This window comes from Lepisosteus platostomus, chromosome 11 (genome assembly GCF_059453375.1).
Source record: "Lepisosteus platostomus isolate fLepPlt1 chromosome 11, fLepPlt1.hap1, whole genome shotgun sequence".
Taxonomy (NCBI): domain Eukaryota; kingdom Metazoa; phylum Chordata; class Actinopteri; order Semionotiformes; family Lepisosteidae; genus Lepisosteus; species Lepisosteus platostomus.
This window is the reverse complement of record NC_142621.1, coordinates 20,849,588-20,873,030: the sequence shown is the minus strand read 5'-3', so window position 1 is coordinate 20,873,030 and position 23,443 is coordinate 20,849,588. Positions and strand designations below refer to the sequence as shown.

At 40.0% G+C, this 23,443-nt stretch overlaps 1 protein-coding gene across 2 annotated transcripts; it reads right to left on the bottom strand.

Moving 5' to 3' along the window:
* Positions 1–3,494: 3,494 nt before the first annotated feature.
* On the bottom strand, positions 3,495–23,440 carry dph5 (diphthamide biosynthesis 5). Of its 2 annotated transcripts, none has more exons than XM_088598851.1 (7): positions 22,941–23,440; positions 21,597–21,721; positions 17,441–17,549; positions 12,087–12,207; positions 5,936–5,975; positions 4,347–4,450; positions 3,495–3,842 (listed from the first exon to the last, which is right to left on the bottom strand). In XM_088598851.1, the coding sequence occupies exons 1-7, from the start codon at positions 23,073–23,075 to the stop codon at positions 3,607–3,609; spliced, it is 870 nt and encodes a 289-aa protein (XP_088454977.1). In that variant the 5' UTR covers positions 23,076–23,440; the 3' UTR covers positions 3,495–3,606. The 2 variants fall into 2 exon arrangements, with proteins under 2 accessions (XP_088454977.1, XP_088454978.1); XM_088598852.1 differs by lacking the exon at positions 22,941–23,440 and adding an exon at positions 22,414–22,542.
* Between the last annotated feature and the right edge of the window lie 3 nt (positions 23,441–23,443).

The window sequence follows — 23,443 nt, the reverse complement described above, 5'->3', positions numbered from 1 at the left end:
CTTTTTAAGTGTATTATGATGCTTACAGCAGATACAGAGCATCATGAGGGTTAGTACAAAGGGGATCTGTTTACATGCACATTGTTTCCAGGTGAAGCATCATATAAAGGTGAGACTGTCATGGTTATACAACAGCTTTGTTGAAACAAGATGCAGCCATTAACACATTTGATAAGGTGGTAGGAAAGTACAGCAATAAAATTTCATGAATTATAAAGCATCTCCTGTGAAAATGTAGAAGATCTGTTTAATCAATATACTGTATGTATAAGTGTGAGAGAAAGCAGTACACTGTGTATATGTACATCTCACTTTTCAGAAAAGCAAACTCAATCCATATGCTCTGGGCTTTATTGTTCACTGAGCCTTTTAATTTCCTCTTATCCTGCTGTAATTATATAGCTGGGTAAGGTTTTGATATACAATATAAACTGTTGGTGTACATTCTTGTTGTGAAAATAAGAGCAGTGTGCCAGGAATTCTCTGTACATCTTACTCAGTAAAATCAACATTCCTCAAGTGCTGTATCAGCTTTTTTTACCTTATTTCTTATTCAGAGCAAGTTTGGGAACATATATTTTGATACAGGATATATCAACCACAGTATATTCTTATATCCCTTTTTTAAAGTCAACACTTTAAAGTTATTCATTTTATTTTTAATTCTGAAATCCCGCTCCTTAGTTTATGCCCTAGTTTTGAAAAATGCAATGGTGCTGAATAGCCTATGGCCAAATGCATGCTCCTGACTTTTACATGACCTCATTAAATTAATAACTGGCTGATGCTAGCTAATTGCATTTTTTTTTACAAACTATTGAAACTTCCTGGGGTTACGATGCTGCTCCATGCCACTGCTGGACTGAAAATACTATCTCATGGGCAAGGAGTCCAGTCTTGATCTGTCGGAGCATCTCTTAGTACTGGACCAAGTGAAATCACAATTACACCACCTCACTAGCAGGCTGACTGAAACTCGCTGTTGCTGCAGTAGTTACACACCAAACACAGGGGCCACGTGGAAAACTGATATGAGGGTTACTCAAAAAAACAAGAGATGATATTTGTGTTAGTGAGAATCCAATAAACATGCTTAAAAATTCCTTGCATTTATATGCCATTTAATACTAAAAGGATTCCAAAGTGTAAGGAATACAGGTAGGAGTGCAGTAGTCTTTCTACACCAGCAGCCCCACTACACTTCAGGTTGAAAAATGTCAAATTGCTTCACTCTGCAATTTCACTTGCAGAACAGCATTCAACACCTATGCAGTAATAGGGAAGGCATATCCCACAGCAGGCTGATCAGGACTGTAAGTGCCGCTAGGACTAATGTGTTCAGAGAAGTTCAGTGAGATCATACTCAATACTAACTTTCCAATGTTTTCGTTTTGAGGGCTCTTCCCCCCTGCTCCCTTCCCCTTCTTACCAGTTCTGTCTTTTATCTTCTGCCTTATGTCTTTGCAACTTTCTCTCTCCCATACCAGAAGAATGATCCACAGCCTAAATGTTTCTTTTCTTCACCTTTCAGCATAGAATTGACCTGTTCCATAATTCTTTAACTTGTATTTTCATTCATGTCTTCTCTAATTTTGTTTGGTGTCTGTATTGAAAATAATTACATCCAGTAGACTAGAGTGGTGCATGTTTTCTTTTTGTGCATCACTGCACCAAACAATAAATCTTTATCTGGCAGGCTTTACCGTAAACCCCCACAGGAATACAGTCCATCTAGCTACGTTGAAATTTCTCAGCTTGTGCTGGCACAGAGGCTTGTTTAAGATCTTTCCTAATGGCTGCCTGTAATTCCCCTGCAGTCAGCCAAGTTATTGTAGCCATGCTCATCAGGAAGGACTGATGAGAGAACAAACACCTCAGATGTTGCTGTGAGAAGAACGAAAAGATATATTTATCCATTTTTGCTTGGCAGCCGTCGAAAGAAATCCATATTTCTGTAAAGGAAAAGGACAAGGTTGCTTCCTGAAGATTAATAGCCTCTTTCCAGACAAAGGGGGTGTAAAAAGCAAGGTGAAGCCAGCTCTGACACGAGTTCCTGCCGTCCAGCACCACAGCTTGCTCGCCAGTATATGGCTCTCAGCCATTCCAGCACAGTGCCAGAAGGTTTTTTCTTTTAAGCCAAGGGAGCATTTTTTTAAACCAGACTTTAATCCAGCCTAAAATATATTTGTAATGAAAAACAAGACTTATCTTTGAAAGATAATTGCAAAGGTAATCTAAAAAGAATAATAGTGGAGTGCATGTCTGCACAACTTTAACCCCAGTAGGGTTTAGTGCTAGGGTGCTAGGTCAATGTAAGTGCAGGAGCTCTGCTCAGGGGGCCTTCAAACAGGCTTTCTTTTGCCCTGCTTCATCGTCTCACGATTATTTAAATAAAGTTTCCAGACAATTTAAGAGGGATCAGTTTCATACTCATGTTTGTGTTGTTCTTTCCCTTTCAGTCTTGACTAATCACAGAGTACAAAGTAGGCTGTATTCTTTAAGTGCGATGTCTGACCTGACCTTGCTGACAGGGGTCAGGGTCAGCATGGGGGGGGGTGCAAAGGGATCGCCACCTTGCCTTTTCTCTGATCCTGCAGGACTGTCTTCTTACAGTGACATCACTCCTATCATCTGCAATTGGCCACTTACATGCATGACTGCCCTGCTTGTTTACTCATGTGTAGCACATGGTGACCTTATGGCTCAAATACCTTAAAGGATAATGCTTCCACATGTGTCTTCCCTATTGCCAGTGGGGTTAATCTTGGTACAGTGGGTGACAGATTCCTCCCCTCATCAGCAGATTGGGTACTGTAAGGAATAGTTAAGTACCCACCTCATAACATAAGAGTAACTGGGCTCACATTGTACATATAAATGTTCTATAAAGAAGAGAAATGGTCTACTGCGTTGTAAAAATAGCCCACAGATATGAGTTAAAGAACATATTTAGAAATGCACAGTCTGAAATTATGAATAATTTTTAAGAACTGAAAACATAATGTTCTTTTATGGATGTTCTTAATGTTTTCATTCTCATCTTTTCCTACTCAATCTTTTTATAAAGACTCCATCATAAGCTGTTTGCTGATGTTGCAAAAGTGCAAAAACAACACGGTCTGCAAAGTTGTCTCAAAGACATTTTGAAAGCTGTTTCGAGAAAGTATATGCACAACACTGCAGCTCTGCTGACAACAGCTCGATAATGGGACCTGTGTAACACTAACCTGCTCTCCAGCCTCACTTCCTAACAATCGGGGAGTTTTTGCTCATTTACAGCCCCAGCGATGAAGGCAGGTACAATTAACTAATCACTAATCACTGTCAGCATAAACCACCTCATATAAAGCAAGTGAAGGACCAGGAAGACAGTGATTGTGTAAACTAGCTTAAAAGGAGTGGAAGGTTTTTAATCAATTCAATCTTGCTGCATTATTACAGGCAGATATGTCAGACTTAATTGCATGCAAGAATATCCTTCCCACACACCAGGGTTCAATGTTTGTTAAGGCAATTTTTATTTCACACTTTAAGAGTACGGTGAGGTTCTATGAATCTTCACACAGGTCTTTGCAAGTCTCAGAGCACTCTGGGTCTCATGCAGCTCTAGGATGTGTAAGTAGAGCTGTCTGTCAGTTTAAGATAGTGGAAAGTGGCCTGGTCCAGAGCAAATAGTCTCAACATGTCGATCTCCAGGGGGTGCATGTCCCCTGTGATGATCAGAGAATGCAGGGGTGGCCCCAGGTCAGCCAATGCCATCTCTGTAAGGGTGCCGGTGCAGATCTTCTGGTTTTCCGCCCCCACCCTGGCCAGACCCACGCAGATGGTGTCTTCAGTGATGGCTGCCACACAGAAACAGCTCCATTAATAGATTGACTGCAGTGTGGAATTCAGATCTGGATTGCAGAAAATTCTATGACACTATCACATTTATATTTAAGCTTCTGTGAAAAGAAAAGTAAATCCCCCATGAAAATGCCATTGTTTTTCTTTAAGCTCTACTTCTGAAACTTAAATTCAGAATTCACCACTCATGGAAACAAATATTTTTTAATAAAAATTGAGCTTTTCTCAATTCTTAAGAAAAGTAAAACCCAGCCTGTTTTACTTCACTTTAAAATTCAGCTGAATGTTAGCAGTCATTATACGACCTCAGGTTTAGTGAATTTAAAAGTGATACAAAATTATCTCAGTTGTGTCGGATTTGAATATTAATGAATCAAGCCTGGCAAAAAGTTTCTGAATCTATTAAATGTATGCAGTTTTTGTAAGTTTTGGCCAGTTGGGGGCAGTGTACAGTAGGGTACACCCCATGACACCCTGGTACACAGTTCTTTTAATCTCACCCAGCTCCTCGTGCTGCTCCCTCCTATTGTGGACAATCTCCAAGAGTTGCTGGGCAGCCTGCTTCACACTCATGTAGCGTGGTGGCTCATAAATCTTCCGACCCCTGGGAAAACAATACAAATCTGTGTCAATTATATGAGAGGGGCAACTAAAGTGGAAGTGGAGATTGTTTGAACTAAAAAAAAGGGACACATTTTTGTGCAAAGGACACAAGTGTTTGAGGTGTTGTTTGAGGTAGGTGTCTGAGACAAGTTACCCAGCCACATTGTTGAGTTAGAATTCCTCGGATCCTTCATCATGTGGCACATCACTATATTAGTCAGATCAGTCAAACAATGGCATTAGCAACCAAATAAGCAAGATAGGCCAATGGCATAATTTCCATTGATACTGGTCTCTAGCTACACTGAAGGCTCTTATTTTTTGAACAGATATACAATGATTATAATAATGCTAAATCCAGTGTCCTAGATGAATTATGTCAGATTAATTTTGTGCTGCATGACTGATTCTCTGTAGCTGTAACTTTTCACACCGTATTGCTGTAGAGGGCCTCTATTTTAGCCAGTCAACAGCAGAGCAAATGTCTTTTCCTCCACTGGTACAATGGCACCTGCGTACAGAGGGCACACTCTGACAAGAGGCCACTCATGCAGACCCCCAGACATGCCCATATTTACTTCAACACAAAACTCTCTACCTCTTATCTAGTGGGATGCAAGAGAAACTAGCTGAAAGCACATGATTTTGTCTTCTTTGGCATATGCTGAAGAAAGAGAGGTCCACATTTTTCATTTAGTGTTTTAAAACACATTGAATAACAGAATTCTTTAAACCACCAACAAGCTTATTTAATTTTAGAATTATTAAAACTTTTATTAGAGAACATCTGTGAAGCTGCATAATATAATAAGAAACTCGAGGTTTTGACTACCACAGAAAATGGTTTCTGTGTTTTTATGATGTATACCAACAATATCATTCCAAAACACATGCTTTAGTGGAAGCCATTTATATTAAATTTCCTTGTAATAATACAACTATGCACATAAATCTGGGATAAATTAAAACCCTTTACTGTATATGAGAAGCAGATTCAATTTTTAAATGACAAGACTGGAAAAACTCAATTTGCTGAACATGGATCATATTATTAAATGGCATAATACTCCCTCCCATTGGGAAACATTTAAAAATTAGCACATGACAAGATACCCAATGCACTGAGCAATAAACAGCACTGTCATTCTTACATCAGTGCATTAAACACAGGGACTTGTAAGAGCAATTCTTTTCCTAAGCATGTTTGGATTTTAATTAGCACTCTTGTGAAGAAAATATGCTAAAATTAAATATTTCTTGTATCCAGTTCAAAACTAACAATGATAATCTGCCATCTATGTAATAAATTCTGCATTACATCACTGTACACAATGTAACAGATCAGCTCCAGGAACTTATACAGTATTTGTATATACCTAAAATTATTTTAATTCACTTTATCACAGTAGTTTCACTCTGAGGCCTATTTGTATTACAATACCTATAGAGAAGCTGGATTCTGTATGAAGGTATTTTCAAGACATACCTCATTAAATTCTCCAGGGACTGCTCCTTGACTTTAATATCTGAAAATAAGAGTCATTTTGGGTCATTGTAGAAAACTGAAGAAAAAAGGGTACAATTGTTTTTTCTAAATCATCTTAAGTGGGAACACCAGCTAGTGCTATTAGCAAATAACACATGATGATGGAAATAAATTATATGAACACAACAATGGACTTAAGCAAAATAAAACTGGAACTTACAGCCTTCAGTCTTCCCAATGAAATAAAATAACAAATATCCATCCATTTTCTAACCTCTTCAACCAACACAGGGTCACAGAGGAGACAGAGCCTAGTCCTAGCAAGCAAAAGGCGCAAGGCGGGATACACCCTGGATGGGACCCCAGTCCATCATAGGGCACGCACAGGCACAGACACACACACACTCACATCTGGGTAAATTTCACAGAAGCCAATTAACCAACCATTATGTCTTAGGACGGTGGGAGGAAACCCCGCAAACACAGGGAGAACATAAAAACTCCACACAGGCAGCATCCCAGGCCCAGAATTTAACTCAGGGCCCCAGTGCTGCAAGGCAGCAATGCTAACAACAGGACCACCATGCCCCCCATTACAAATATCACCCAAGTTTATTTTACTGCCGTGAGCCAAGTCAGAGAGGAGACATTCTCAGATGCTAGAAGTTGCGAGCACAGTCAGTCCACCACGTAGGAACTGTCTTTCTCACCAGCTTTCATTGTGGAATTCAGGTTCACTGTCTCTTCTTTTCTGCACAAATTACCATCTTTAAACCACAGAAATGGACTGAGTCAGATGCTTGCACGAATACTAAAAGTGTCCTTCTGAGACACATTTACATAAAAGACTGAAAAAGAGTCACATTTCAATCACTGAATTTTTACAGCAGAACCGACACAAGTAATTATTTTTACCCTCTGAGCTAAACATAAATCTAGAATTTGTGAATTACCTGGACCCATACCAAAACCCATTTCAGTGCTTTGTATTTCAATGATGTTTCTGCCTGCAGTAATAGCTGTCTGATGTGCACAGACAGGGAAATGTGTGACCTTTAACACACATCACTCACACTTGCCACTGCAAGATGCGTGCTCCCGCCTCTGTATCCACATTAGCTATCATTTATTTCATGAGTCCTGCTGGGGATGGCAACACTATTCTTAATCTCAGAGATTTACTGCCTTTGAATCACTTTAATAATGCCATCCCCCGCTCTAGGCAAGCCGCAATTACCCACGATACCACAGCTGTGACAGCGCTCACAGCCAGGTGAGGGCTGTTAAAAATCCAGCAAGGCCAGCGACGGGGCTGATGCTCCCTTGTGTGCTGAGATGCATAATGAATGAGAGTAGCTCTGGTGCCCACACAGCGTTTCTCTTCAGACTAAATTAACTGCCTGAAATTAACTACTGTTGTCACTGGGACTTCGAGCACTGGAGAGGGGCAAACTAGGTCCACATCTTGAGGCACAAAATAAATTTCTACAGCACTACAACAGCAATCTGAATACAAGCACTCTGACCATCTGTCTCCCAGAACAAAGTAGCCCCATTACAAAAAAAAAGAGACTTCCACGCATTTTTGTTAAACCATATAGAGGAAATCTGATGCTTTGGAGACCAGTTGGCACCCACTTAACTAGAAATCAGTAATCTTTTTAAAGTCATAGCACGTCTTTTTCAGGTAAGGAACTCCCTATTTTCAAAGATGTCTGAAACTGTTGTCATCAAATCGTGTCCATTGCTAGCCATCATTGGGATAATTTCATTTACTACAGGCATCAACTTTCTGTGGACTGAAAATGTAGAGTTGTATTAAAAAAAAAGTTGTATTTAAAAGTGAAGCAGAATATGAACTCCTATTACTAAATGAGGTCAGTTACAGAGAGACTCACAATAATGGGCCGGCAAACAGAGCTGCAATGAAAACAGGGCCAGTGACACAGTGCGTCTTTTCAGTTGATATTGTCCAAATTGATCCAGGAATGATAGGAAAGTGCTACCTTCTCTGCTTGGGAATCCTACCTCACCTTACCTATTCTATCACTGCTTTAGACCACAAGCTTTCATGTTCCTTTTTTGCTCCCCAGGAGACCTCCTTTTGCATATTTCCTAGCTGCTGCAGTTTCTGCTCTTTTTCTTTACTTTACAGTTCTACTAAGAATTCACACCTTCAGCTGAGTTTTTTTAATCTAATTGGAGCATCTCTAATTGTGCTATAATGACAGTGAGTCTTGAAGAAGGAAGATCAGAAGCTCTGAACTGCAGTTTTTGATCAAGCGGCTCTACGTCGCTCACTGATTTTCTAAAACCTTCCTATAAGAAACATAATAAAGATAATCATCCATTCAGACAACAAAGCTGCTGGGTGTCGTACTGCAAAAAATAATTCCAAATTATGGGACACCCAGCAGCTATGTTGTCTGAATACGAAAGGCCTCCCTCTCCCACGGTGGCTGATGAAGCACTGCAATCGGAATTTTCATATTGACATCTCTTGGATAAACTCTGTTAGTGTCTTTCACAGACCTTTCAGTCATGCTTTGTAGAAGCCTATTCTCAGGTCTTGCGTATCTATACATTGGAGACCTTCTCCATCTCTGCCTCTCAGCCCCCAGTCTCCTATCCTTTCTACAGCCTGTGGCCTGTGGCTGGAAGGTTGCCAATTCAATTCCCGCAGCCGGCAGAGGAATCCTACTCCATTGGGTCCCTGAGCAAGGCCCTTAACCCCAACTGCTCCAGGGGTGCTGTACAATGGCTGACCCTGCGCTCTGACCCCAAGCTTCTCTCCCTGCCTGTGTGCCTGTGTGCCTGTGTGCCTGTGTGCCTGTGTGCCTGTGTGCCTGTGTGCCTGTGTGCCTGTGTGTCTGTGTGTCTGTGTGTCTGTGTGTCTGTGTGTCTGTGTGTCTGTGTGTCTGTGTCTCATGGAGAGCAAGCTGGGGTATGCAAAAAGACAAATTCCTAATACAAGAAATTGTATAGGGCTAATAAAGTGATCTTATCTTATCTCACAAGTTTTCTCTAAACCCAGGTGTAATAGATGCACAAGAAACAATTGAACTCAGACAGAATGACATACCTGCAATACCAAGTGCCAGTCAGGGGGCTGGACTTACAGATTTACACACTCTTTAAAGAATAATGTACAGAACAATTCCAAAAGAAACATTATAGCAAAATGTGTCGATCTATAATGCCATCATTTCCTGAGCTTATTTACTTTCTAAGTGGTGCAGCTACTGCACCTATTCTTTCACAGCAGCTAAACACATTTAAATATTAAAATAGTCTTTATTGCTGCTGGATCTGGATCTTTAGCTGCTTTACTTCAGTACCTTTATCGATCTTAAAGAACCTATTAGCCATTTATTGTTTTGACTGTATGCAACTGTAGAGAGCTCCTGATAAGGGCACCTGCTAAGCAGATAATTAATACACCACAAAAAAACTCCTTCCCAGAAGAGAACGGTTGAGTTTCTGATTCTGGGAAGTCTAGTCTAATTGTATTCCATTATTGGTCTTAAACAAAACTGCACAAGAACATTCAAAAACATTTTATTACCCAATGACAAAACTATCAGTGGAAAAGCTGCACCTGCACCTTTTCCCACTCCTCTTCTTCTGTTTTTATTCCACTAACAAAAGATAAAAGGTGTTAAACTGTGATCTCACCCTTGTGCAACAGTGTCCTGGGCAAAACTAAGGAATACAAATAACATATACAGTTTTTATTTAAGCAGATTAAGTCAAATGAGAATAAATTCCCATTACCATACTATATATTGACCATGTCAGGCTTATGAGCTATGAACTCTAAAAATAAATATGTTGGTTAAATGCCTTCTATATTAAATTCCTTCTGAAAGTTGTTATGAATATCAAATGCAACCACAGGAACTAAAATGTCCTGGAAAACTGCATCAGAATAGGCACATTACTGTTTGCCTTATTATATTAATATTTTAAATATTCTGCAATTAAATTTAAAAGAATGACAGAACAAGAGCACATAAAATGATCATACTCATTAGGGTTCTAGAAGGCTGCTGCTCATTGTGCAATAGGGTGAATCAGAGATCAGCAGAGGTGTTATAGTATTCGCCCATCGTGGTGCTCCATCTGGGAAGAACCCTAGCCAGAACTTCCAAGAATATAAAAACTCTTAAGGCACTTTCATTTATGTCAAAGTATTCTTCTTACTTCAAGTATTAAAAATATGTAATGTATTTCTATCTCTACATCCCTTTGTGAAAGATCACCAAGGACCAAATGTATTTAATATCACATAAGATCCCTGGACCATGTAAAGGCATGACAGCATCTGCCTCCTCCTCTCTTATCTCCTATTAATCTCCATTACAGTTTGTGTACCCAGAAAACCTTTTATTCCTGCAAAGAAGTGCTTGCAGCAATCTGTAACCTTGAAGCACAGGGCACTAGGCAAGTCTACACACTGGACAGGACACCAGTTTATTACACGGCACTGCATATTTAACATGACTTTTAAACCTGGCAATGCAGGTGTCCTGAGTGGTTCGATAGCTGCTCAAATGATGTCCTCACTGTGGCAGGGCCTGTACTCTTAGGTTGCTGTGTAGAACTACAATATCCACTGCGATGTCGGACAAGAGGCAGCAAGGACAGACACTGAAGGCAAAGAGCCATCAGTCACGGGCACTGATCTCACATTAACGGCGCATGAATCTCACTCAGTTTCAAACCAACGTCTGTTGTTAGCCAACAGCCACAGAGCATTTGCCACCTCTCAGCCGGCTCTGGGACCTGCAATGAACAAACTCTTAACGGTCAAGTGACCAGAGCCGACACAACAAAGCCGCCTGTGGACTGATCTCCAAACTTGATGGTTTGTAGTTTCATAGAAAAAAAGTGCTTATTGCTCCCCAGAGTGCATAGAGTGGTGATTAATAGTATAGGAATTAGTGGCCTCACTCATAACTCAGGCAATCTATTTGTGAGTCTGGGGGGCTCTGCTCATGTTTCCCTTCACACATGGGTGAGCATCCCCCTGGAGTCCCTCCATCAGTCACAGGAGCACAGTTTTCAAGTGCCAAGGAGCAAGGCAGAGCAACCTATAGCGTTACATACTGAATTTTAAAATAGACAAGAACAACTACAAACAGCTTTCATTTACAAAGTGGCAAAGCATGTTATAGAAATGCTCCAAGGACAGATCACTGAAATGTACCATTAGTCTCTAAAGTCCAAAGGAAATAAAAGCAGGAATTTAACTTGGTTCTAAAAACAAAAATTGACTAAATAAAATTCAGGATAGGGTAACACAATTATGTTTCACATAATTTTTGGTTATGCTGCCTCCTTGTTCTCTGCAACAGATTTACCTTTTTAATGGTTTACACATTATCCTGTGTACTTTGGTCATTTACAGTAAAATCATACAATGGGGAACTATCTTAAACTAAATGACTGGGAAATAAATACCAAATGAATAGTTGTTTCAGAACACCAGTTTTCCTTTTAAAACATTTAATTCTAATTTGCCCTAGTTAGTTTATTACTTAGTCTAATCTACTTTAATTCTAAGCTTTCCATGGTACATATTCCAAGCTTTATTAATCTTTAAGAAAATCAGACACTTTCTCTGGAGCTATAAATGTCCAGGGACATGGGAAGTCACTATTACATTTTTTCTGAAGGAAGAAAAAGAAGAAATATTATAAAAATTGTGAAAATCAGTATTTTGAGGATTTTGAAGGGTGAACTTACACTCTGAAGTCTATGGAGCTGCACCTGACACTAAACGTCTCTCCTTGCACAACTAGGTGGTTTGCTGTGTGCTTTACATTCTTCTAAATTCTAATATCTATCACACAACTGAGCTCATGGGTGTGAAATTACATGTGAAAATTTCTGAAAATTATAATTTCAGTGTAAATACAACATAACACTTCTTAAACGTCATAAATTCTGCACGTTAATCTGTTATACAATCCCTTATTGTTCTTAGTACAATACAATAATTTACCAAAACTATCCTCCATGTATTACATGAGGTCGAAGTTCACATTCCTGAGAAATGGCAGTTGTATTAGTAAGTCTTCAAATGACAGAGCAGTGTTTTACACTTGTTGCAACCAGAAACTACGCACAGTTAACTCCTGGCACTCACCGAGCAGACAGAGGGTGTGCATTCCACTGGCGCGGTTCTTCTTAATTTTATCATAAAAGCTCTCAGGCTTCCACGTGTCTGTCCAGAACACTATGGACACCGTCTCCCCAAAACTGTACAGCTGAAAAAGAGATTGAAGCATTCAAGATTAGGTCACACATCCTATTCCCTGGTGGTACGCTGGACAGTGTTGTTTGAGTGCAGGAGTCAGGACACCCCAACGTGCAGCATACGGCTGGCACAGCCCTGCCAGGACTCTAAGAGGTGCACTGCTGAAGGCCGGGGGGGGCAGGCATAATCACATCAAGGCCCAAACAAGATGCTTCCTGTTTTTCACCATCTTGGAGAAACACGTCAGCAAAATCCTGCAGTGCTTCTTCGACACTTCTATATATCTATATATATATGACAAGAATAAACAAAACATGACAATGTAACTAAACTACTGCAACAGCCAAGGTTAACCTCGATAGATGAATACTGTCCAACGTCTATGTTCTCTTCTAGACTAGAGTGTGGGGTGGTTCAGTGTAGATTCAACAATGCACTGAACTAAGCCCAGATGTTACAGACTGTGTCTGAGGCATATCCCCCTTGGGACTGGCAATAGGAAAGCGCTGCTGACCATCACATTTAGATGACAAAAATAATATTTTCTTTTATTCCAGAATGCAAGATGCAAAAATAAAAGGTAGCAAATAAAATGAGGGGATTTCAATTCCCCAAGCATAAACTAGATAAGCCCTACAGGGAACTGCGCATCTGGAATTTAAATGAAGCCAATGACAAATGACCTCTAAATCAATCTGTCCAGGAATCCTGAAGAGACTTTGTAACAAGCAAGACCAGGTGAGGGACCCTATGGGGAGCAGAAATCACAGCATGTCATAATTGCAATCGGAATTCACATCTCTACAGCTTACATCTTTACTTTCGCTTTAGGAAAAGGAATAAAAGTGTATTTATGACAAGTAGAAAATGGACGGTCAGGTTTCAAGGACACAATGCCTGCTGTGAGTACAGGTTTACCCCAACAGACAGGAAACTTAAAGCTACACTCAGCAGGGAGAGCAGCACCTCTGACCTATCAGCAAAATAGTCAGGAGAAAGAAACTCCTTAAGGGCGTGGAAAAAGGAAATAAAGAAAGACAAAAGAGTACAGTAACTTAAAACCTAACCTTAAACATTAAAAAGGTTACACACAAAAAATACATACACATAATAAACACTAACAAACTGTAAGTCTAAGAGATGTTAATGATTTTAGTGCATATCTAGGAAAGGCACTAGCTATTAGATTAAATGCACGGAATATTCAGTTTATTCTGAAGTTTAATAAGAAATATAATGTGTAGATTTATACTTTTACAGAGATGTTTTTAAAGCTATATTATACAACTATTTATATCAGAACATCAGTTTAAGAGCAGTGTCTACTCCCCCTGGCACTCAAGTGGACATCTGACTCGCACTGTGACCTGGGTGCATCTCTCAACACCACTGCCTGTCACACTGCTCTGTTTTGGGACTTTTTACGACCACCGTCTGCCCAGTCACCCTCTTCACTTGTTTCAGCTGTCCCACATGAAAGGCAATCATGTCCCTTTAGGTATGCTAAACCAATATCCATGTAACACAACACCAGCCTCCCTTAGCTGGCATTCTAACATCAGACAGACACTCACCACAGAGCCATACAGGCTGGAACTGTGATAACTTATAGTCCCACACCAGGTCAAGCTACACAACCCTTTAATGACAAGAAAAGACTGCTGACTTTCTTCAGCAGGAAACTCCAATTCTCATTTTACATTTTAATACTGCATTTTCTTTTCTCAAATAAAGACACAACAGCAAAGGGGTCAGAAACTGGTGGGCATATGAAGAAACTGGAAGACGTTAGTCCAGGCATGTTCCCCCTGGCAAAATCCTGAAGTGCAGCACATGGAGCTCTGTAAACCAGCCACAGAAAGAGGAGATCAAATTGCATAATGATCTGTTCCTTCATGGCAGGGATTTGGCATCTCAAAGACTAGCATTATCTTGACAAACAAGGCCCTGACTTTGCATTACAAATTCCATGTCTGCAGCCAAATGTTGAGGGAAGAAAGCAGCTCTGCAGACCAAAGCATATCATTCTCAGCTCTGCCAACTTTATTCTAACTCCTCAAATATGAAAGGAATGGAAACTGTTGACCTTCTATTCTTCAAAATTGTGTGAACATTATGTTTTTAATACCATTTGTAACAAGATGTAGCTACAGAAGACTTTAAGTCCACTCCCTTCTGCATTGTACCCATGAGCTACCCAAACCCTTTTCTTCTATGGTGGACAAAGACACAGGCACTAATCAATGGGATTACATGAGGCAAAGCCATTGGGTTTATTTTAGTTATAAAAATACTCTACGATTTGGTCATTCACATCAATATATGTTTCAAAACACATTGATATGACTGCACATTTATTTCTTGGAAGATTTCTTTCATTTTTTAAAATAAGACTCATGATATACCTTCTTTCTGCATGACTACACTTGAGGTCCAATCCACATAAACCCGATAGGATGTGCAGTGCTTCACACTAGGGATGATATTTAGCATTTTGTAAGAATGTTTTAATGATTTTTTATGACCCTGTGCCTCAGAAACTAGGCAGTAACAATATAACACAAATCCAGCCTTTAAGAAAAGACAAGAAGATTACTTTCCTGCAGTCAAGAACAAGTAGCGAGACTGAATAAAACAAAGATTATAGATTGCTACAGCTGTTTAAGTAACAGCTGACATCAGGTACAGGTCTTTTAAGACCTGCAAGCAATACTTTGCAAAGAGACTCAATGCTGTTGTTTGATGACGCTCATTAACATACAGCAGCTATCAGTAGTATTAACCTAGTTTTGATTTTTAAGCCAGTACAACTTGGTTGTATCTTTTGGGTTATTATCCAGCTGGAAGATGAATCTCCCCTCTCTGTACTTTGCTACATTCATTTTTCCTTCTATCTTCACAAGTCTTCCAGGCCCTAATGCAGTGAAGCTTCTGCAGCATGATACTACCATCACCATGTTCACAGTAGGGATGATGTTCTCTGTTACACTTGCGCAAAACATAGTGCTTACCACTGAGACCAAAAAGGTCCATTATGGTCTTGTCATACTATTGAATCTTCTTCCACTTGGTCTCAGAGTCTCCCACATGCCTTCTGGCAAAATGTAGTTGAGATTTGATGCAGGTTTCTTGTTACACTGTCATGACTTCTAAATATATTTGGTTTCACCAGAGTCTATTTAGGTGTGTCATAATAAAGGGAGTGAATACTATGCAATCACTTATTTTCTGTTTTACATTTATTATTAAATTTAGGAGGATCTATACAATTTTGTTTTCACTTTGACATTATAGAGTGTTTTGAATGATCAATGGCAAAAAATTCCATATACAATGTGAATCTATATTGTAATACTGTAAAATGTGAAAAAGTCCAAGGGATGAGAATACTTTTAATAGTCACTGCAGAAACACTTTACTCCCGGCTACAAGTTTTTCAAGCTATTCTAAATTTTATCATAACACACATTGATTTTTCAGGGTACGAACAACAAACAACAATCAACAATCAACAATCAAGAAATGTGTTGTATAAAAACATATTTTCGCGGACCAACTGGGTTCAGTGCTGCAGTACACCTTCAACCTGAGCCTGAGATAAGAAAGGGTTCTGGTGCTCTGGAAGACATCTTGCCTGGTGCCAGTACCCAAAAAGGGGCACCCTATAGTCTTGAATGACTACAGACCAGTGGCACTGACATCACGCCTAATGAAAACTCTGGAAAGGCTTGAACTGGACCACCTCAGACCCCTGGTGAGTACAGCACTGGACCCCCTGCAGTTCGCCTACCGGTCACACTTGGGAGTGGAGGATGCAGTCATCTATCTGCTACACAGAGCTAACTCTCACCTGGAGAAGACGATGAGCATTGTTAGAGTTATGTTTTTTTACTTCTCCAGTGCCTTTAACACCATCCATCCACCATTACTGAGAGATGTTAAGGGCAGCGCAGGTGGACACTCCTCTGGTGTCCTGGATTATAGACTATCTGACCTGCAGGCCACAGTATGTACGGCTACAGAGCTGTGTGTCTGAACAGGTTGTTAGCAGTACTGGGGCTCCATGGGGGACTGTCCTTGCTCAATTCCTGTTCACTTTTTACACCTCTGAGGCATGTCATCTGCAGAAGTTTTCAGGGTGGGGTGTATTAGAGAGGGGAGGGAGGAGGAATATAGGAGCCTGATTACCAGCTTTGTGGAGTGGTGTCATCTTAACCATCTCCAGCTAAAAACCAGCAAGACTAAAGAAATGGTTATGGACTTTCGAAGGAATAAGTCTCCGCTGAACCCTGTTTCCATCCAGGGTGAGAACATAGAGGGGGTGCAGTCCTACAAATACTTAGGGGTACACCTGGATGTTAAGCTGGAGTGGTCTGGTAACACTGATGCCCTGTACAAGAAAGGTCAGGGCCGACTCTATTTTCTTAGAGGCTCAGGTCCTTTGATGTGTGTGGAACACTGCTACACATTTTTTATGAATCAGTGGTGGCAGCGGCCATCTTCTACGCTGCTGTGTGTTGGGGCAGCAGCATCATGACAAGAGATGCAAATAGGCTCAATAAACTTATCAAGAAGGCTGGCTCTGTGTTGGGGCTGAGCCTTGACCCCATGGAGGTGGTGGCTGAGAGGAGAATGCTGACCAAGCTCACAGCCATCATGAACAACGCCTCTCATACGCTTCATAGGACTGTTATTGGGCAGCGGAGCACTTTTAGCAACAGACTGCTCCAGCTACGGTGTTCAAGGGAACGTTTCCGCAGGTCTTTCCTCCAGGCGGCTGTCAGGGTGTATAACGCTGCCCTAGGCTAGGACTGTTAGCCCTTTATTTGCTCGTCTATGGACAGCATGTTGCTCCATTGTACTTTTTGGACACTCAACCTGTATATACCTATTCACATTTTGCACATATTTAATTGTTTTTACAGTGACTATGAGCATATTTTGCACACACCTATGTATTTATTTTTATTTATTTTGTATTGCTGTACATATTTTAATTTTTCGTCTATTCTGATGTCTGTTTTTTTTTGCTCGTCTTGGGCTGGACTGCTGTAACACATCAATTTCCCTTCAGGATCAATAAAGTCTTATCTATCTAAAAGCTGAAGCAACATGTGATAGTTATTTGTATATTTTTCCACATCCTGTTATTTGTTGCATGACAGTGTTTTGGAAGACACCTACAACTAGAGCAATGATGGAGAACTCCAACAGAGCCTTTCAGTTAGTGAGAAATGTCCCACCTGCAGTCCACAGCACCCAACTGCATTCATGATCGAGGCATTGTGGATGACTCTGTGCTGCACACCGGCCTTCACCGCTCGCAAAACCAGGTCACTGTGGGTAGTTGCCCTGCAGAGAAGAACACAACAAATGTGAATCTTAAAACTGAAACCCTGTTCCAAAGGATCCCAATACACAGCAATTGATCAGGTTCCAGCTTTATAAGCTAATGGCTTTAATAAAAGACAAAACTAGGAGCTACATGTTTAAAGCTTGTTATAGTGTATAGCTACCCGGTGAAACTGAAATTATTTTAGTTATGCTGCTGTTTCACCAATACAGCTTGCTCAAGGATACATTAGCAGTGTCTCACCTGGGTTTTGAACCCACAACCTTCCAGTTAGGAATCAAGAACCCTAATTGCTGCCTGCATACTCTGCCCCTTATCATACCAATGTGTTAATGTGGAAGGCCCTGTGGTAACCAGAGGAGCAATGCTTGATAAAATTGTGAACATGGATCTGTGCCTGGCAAAAGTATTCACCCCCTTTCAGACAGATAATTCCAACCACAAAGCATTCATTTTGAGCATTTAAGTTTTGTTAAATATTATTTAATTTGAAAAATCACTTCACTTGCAGTTGCAGCTGTATATTTCATTGGCAGTTCAATACAAATGGACATCATTGGAAGCAAGTGAATACTTCTGCAAGGCACAAGGTGTGTTTTGTCAAAAATAATTTAACAATACAATATAGATCCTTTCAACTGCTTTTGTCTTTACAGCTAGCAACTAAAGAATTTCAACAAAGCACTGACCATTTTTTGCTATGAAGTTTGTGTTTTACTGAAAAAAGTGGATGAAGCAACACATGTTCTAACACACAGATTTCCCACCAAAAAATAATCCTTTCCCATTGAACTGTCTTGCCACGTTTTTGTACAAAGCACGTTTTTTGGGAAGAAGTGCAACAGAGATGCTGTGGAGGCATGAGCAATGTACTGTGTTTTCTGTGTGCTCTGAAAGCTGGATACGGAAGGAAACACCAGAGCCCTTTTCTATTGCAGCTCTGTACTGAGTTCTCTTAAACAGCCCAGGAAAAAAATATTTTGGTCTTTATACTGGCATTGCCTTTCATGCTGTCATCATTTAGTACCAAAAAAACACAGAACCAGAGGAAATCTGCCTTGAAATACAGTGCCTGTAGCATACAAAACCTCAACACCAGAAACCAATTCAACTTCTTGATTTTCAACATCCATTAATAACACAAATAGGGAAAAAAGCATACGTTGGGTACTGTTCAATGGGGACTATACACAGCTGCAAAAACAACAGTCTTGGATGTTCTCAACACTATTCTATACCCAGTACTGGCCCAATAAACATTTTGTGTGATAACCCACGGGATATTGGAGGACTGGGCTGTAGTTCAATGCAGGCAAAAGGCCAATAAGGAAAATGACCTCCCATTTTGTGTCCTTGTGAAACTTTCTACCTCTACACCCTGGAATTTTGCCTTTACATTCAACTCTCCTTCATGCTGTAAAAATAAAAAAAGTACCTCGGTACCCTGTGTGCCAAGTACCATCGTGCTCTCTGGGTAACCCTGCGCCTGTGGTCACACATACCCCTTTATCTCCATGTTTTGGGGTTAATATGCTGCTGTACTCAAGGTTGCTATTTTTCTTTATATCATGAGTACCCTCCCCAAAACAAGGGAAAAAGTCTTCTTCATGGCTGTCTTGCTCAACTGTGACCTCTGAGAAGATCCCTCGATATATGTCTTGGTTCTGACCATCCTACTCATGCACTAGCTTGTCGTGTTTGACCTACAGGTACTCAGACCTTCAATGCAGGGCCTTGTTATAACAAAACTCTCCAAGGTCCCTCTGACGCAGCTTCAGAAGCCCTGATCGCCTCTTCTTTGCCACAGCACACCCACCAACCACCACCTTCTATTGACAATGCTGCAGATGGTGCTGGAGACCATTCAGTCCAGCTCTGTATTGAAATTCAAGCTTATTCCTCCTTCCTTCAGTGCTCTGGAGACAGACGTGCTTTGTCCCAAGTGAACTATTCTAGAAAGTCCTAAACCAACCCCCAGCCACCCCTGTCTGGTTTGTGGAACTACAGCAGATCCAGAATAGCTGGGGTAAGGAGATTCCTCTCCTTGCAGACCTGGTGTCTGTATGAGGGTCAGGACCCTGTCCATCTCCAAACCACAGCAATGACTCCTCTGTCCTCTGGGGCTGCCTAATCTTTGTCCACAGAGCCTCACTGTGCTTAATGCCCTCATTCTGGCTCTTTTCAGTCTTCATCAGGAGAAGACCTTTGGTTTCTGTATCTAAAAACTGCTTTTTTGCTGGTTATCTTCTTCACAAAAAATCTGAAAGATTTCCATGTACACAATTATCTGTGTTATTCTGGTGAGGGAATGTTGCGGCACCCTAATCTGATGATAGGCCTATCCACTGTATGTCCTACAGGTCATCTGCCCCTCCATGTTAACCCATTCCGGTGGCCATCTGTTTGTTCTTCGAAATGAAAGGGAACTTCATTTGTTTTTTGCCTGTAACCCTGCCTCCCTGAAAGAGAAGAAAAGCCACCAAGCTCCTCACTTGGCAGACCCTTTGCAATTTCATCAGTGAAAGAGGAAGAGAAGGCGAGCTACTAGTCCTGTACATCCTCATGGTGAATTATTTTTAATAAAAGTATTCACTGTGTGGAAATCAATAACTCAGCCACAGATTTGAGCCTAAGTTTTACTACTGCAGAACCAGGATTTTGCTTGTACATATTTTAACTCCCATTCTTCTAAAAATGTCTAAACTTAGCAAAGCCTGTCTCACTTTAGGCAGAGTTAAACCTACAGTAACAAACAAATTCGCAGGCCTTTTATCAAGGATAGTTTGGGTATTTGGGTACTTGTTCTGATGTGTTTTAAAGGAAGGGAATTCTTATTGGAGATTAAAGAAGCAACAGGTCCTGGCTGACCATTCCTACCACTGTTTCAGCCTGTTATTAACTGTATTTAAAAAGGGCTCCTCAGCATACTTCAGCCCTGACAGAACACGAGAAGCCAGCTGTTCTTCTGGATTTCGTGGTTTGGATGAAAAAGAGCTGAACCAAACACTTCTGACAAACTTGAGCACAAGGTCCTCAGCCTGTCATTAAGCCTGCTTTCATAGATGGGCCCAATAGAAGGCTTCTGATTGTTTATACAGGATTGTACTTAAGCGCAATGGCATTTTTCTTTCCTCTGGCCACGACCAAGTGCTATTGGACAAGAAAGAAACTGCTGTGAAACCACTTACATGTTCAGCACCATTTTGTTCTACACAACCCTAACTAATCCTTTAACAATCTTTAGCACATCTGCATGTTATTTTTCCATTTTGTTTCCTTTCTTATCCTCTTAAACCTGAAAGTTAGATTTCTAATGTTGATGCTTTGCAAGTACATCCTAAGAACTGCAGCTTACTTATTCAAGCACCTTGTCACTTATTCAAGCACCTTTTGATTGTTATGTATAGGATGACTGACTGCAGTTATCATATAAAATTATTATATAATAAATAAATGTTGTATTTACATCTTAATTACAGAAGGAACTTTGGAAAATGTTTTCACATACAACTGACATTTTCTGTGTATGGACAAATTTGTTTGCAGGCCAATGGATCTTAAGAAAGTATAATAAATAGCACTCTTATAAGAGGACTTTAAAATGTACCACTTCATTATAAATTTTGTCTTGGTAATGCAAATTCTTTAACACTCAATTTTCATACAATAGAATTGGGTGTTATTGCTACTCTATTCTATAAAGCTCCTGTCTTCGGGGGATATTACTACAAAGAACTGGATAAGATTCTCAGATTAATTAGCTACTAGCATATCAGAAAAGGAAAATGGACTGAATGGTCTCTTCTCATTTGCAGTTCTTGTTTTCTGACCCCACACATGAATAAAAACTTCTCTTCTTCTTGTTCCTACAGTATACCACAGATCCTGACCTTTTTCAAAAATGTTCTTTCTGCAAACTAACCTCTCATTCCCAATTTGATCATCAATGCTGTGGAAAAAGTAGCCAGGCATGAACATCTGGGGAGAGTTAAGACTGCAGCCAATGCAATTTAAGAAAAACCAAAAAAGCCCCTTGCCAACTTTACCCAAACGGGTCTCCAACCACCAGGAATGCCACGTCACTGACATCCGCCCCCTTCAGAATGCCATCTGCCTCCTGTTCCACCATGTCCCTGTCCGCCAGGATCAGCTCTCTGCCGTAGTATTCCTCCTGGAGAGTGAGCACACAGAGGTACCTGACTAGTAGTGCAAACCAGAAAGCCTATAAACCTGTCAAGACACCACTGGTATAAAATAATCCCACACATTTGGAAGGACAGTAATCAAACCAAGGATGGGCATCTGCCACTCTGGGGGCCTGGATGGCTCTATTATTTTCAGCCCTTCTTTTGCTTTGAATTACTTAAAAACCAGGAAAAACACTTAATCTTAATCAGTTACTAATGGAAGAACACATGGTCTTTACAAAACTGTACATTAAAAATTTCTACTATGTTTCTGTGTCTGCATATTTTCTCAATACAAATTAACTATAAAATACACACAGCTGAAACCACTTGGTCTAGGTCTGTTCTCCAAAGCTAGAAGAAACAAAATGGACAAGATTGGCCAATTGAGCCCTTTAATTTACAAATGTTCCTTGATTCTAACAGAATAAGATATAAGTACTTTAGTAAAACTGCATAAAGGGATGTAGACAAATATATTACTCTACGTGTCTCTCCTTCCCCTAGATCCAACATTTAAGTCAGGCTGAACTAACTCTAATATCAGTATTATGCCTGTTTATTGAAAACCAAACACCACAACACAGCGAGCTATTCTGAATAAGACCAGAGGTCTGCAAGACTGAACCTCCTTAGGCACACATCCATAACTGAGACTGGACTGAGCATAATTCACCTGAGCATCGTTCATCTAGATTTTCTGACAATGCTCTACCAGACTCAGCTCTTGAAGGATGTCAGGGTTTATGAGCTTGATCTTGCTGATGTGTCAACAATAAACTAAATAACTAAACTAAAGAAGTATAATAAACATGTCCGCAAAAGGCATTAGCCATGGTCTTGCATTTTGAGAAATTAATACAATTGGGAGAATGTTGCAATCTATACATTTTATTTCACGTTTCTAAGCATATACCCTAAACCTAAAAAATTTCATAACATCATTATTTGACTTTAACTTTAAACCAAACTTCAGAGCAAAAGGAAACTTTAAATTTACCAGGCGAACCTTAATTGGATCAGCTTAGCTAATATTGAATTTAAGTGATATATGTATCTATAATTTATTCACTTTGTAACTGTTTAATTAAACTTCGATTCCCTTCAACAAATTCAGAAGAATGTATAAATAACAGGTACTTATTTTTTAAGCACATAATCACAATCAGCACATTATATTGAAAACACATAAAAACAACATACCAACGCTTCCTTCCCCACAGTAAGTATAGACGTGTAAGCTTCCAGATAAACTCGACTGCACTTCTTAATAGTCTCTAAGCCTTTGACTGTGATATCTTTAGCATCTCCTAAACCCAATCCTATGAAATACAGCATTTTGACGTCGGATATCGTTCAGTTAATAACAGATATTTATAAGATGTTGGTGAGATAAAAAATAGTAACAACTAGTAAAACGCTAACAATTATTTTAAAGCCACGCGGCGTTTCTGCCTTTTTACATGAATAGAATGACCTGTATTAATACTTTGACGACGGATGTTCAGAAGAAAAACTGCTGTAATTCATTTACAGGAACGCAATCCACAACTGAACACGTAGAGATTCAGCCATTCATTCAATCTTTTCCGACATCCACTACATCGCTTAAAAAAGCAATTAAACTACAAAAAGGTTCAACCACGATATAAACGAGTCTCCGTTTCTTAACATCCTACACGCAGTGCAACACACAACATGCTTTT

Coding starts and splice junctions, on each gene's coding strand:
- dph5 (XM_088598851.1), bottom strand. CDS start 23,075: ATGCTGTATTTCATAGGATTGGGTTTAGGAGATGCTAAAGATATCACA. Junction 21,722..22,940: donor CTGTGGGGAAGGAAGCGTTG/GTATGTTGTTTT, acceptor CTCACTCTCCAG/GAGGAATACTACGGCAGAGA. Junction 4,451..5,935: donor TCCCTGGAGAATTTAATGAG/GTATGTCTTGAA, acceptor TTGTTTTCCCAG/GGGTCGGAAGATTTATGAGC.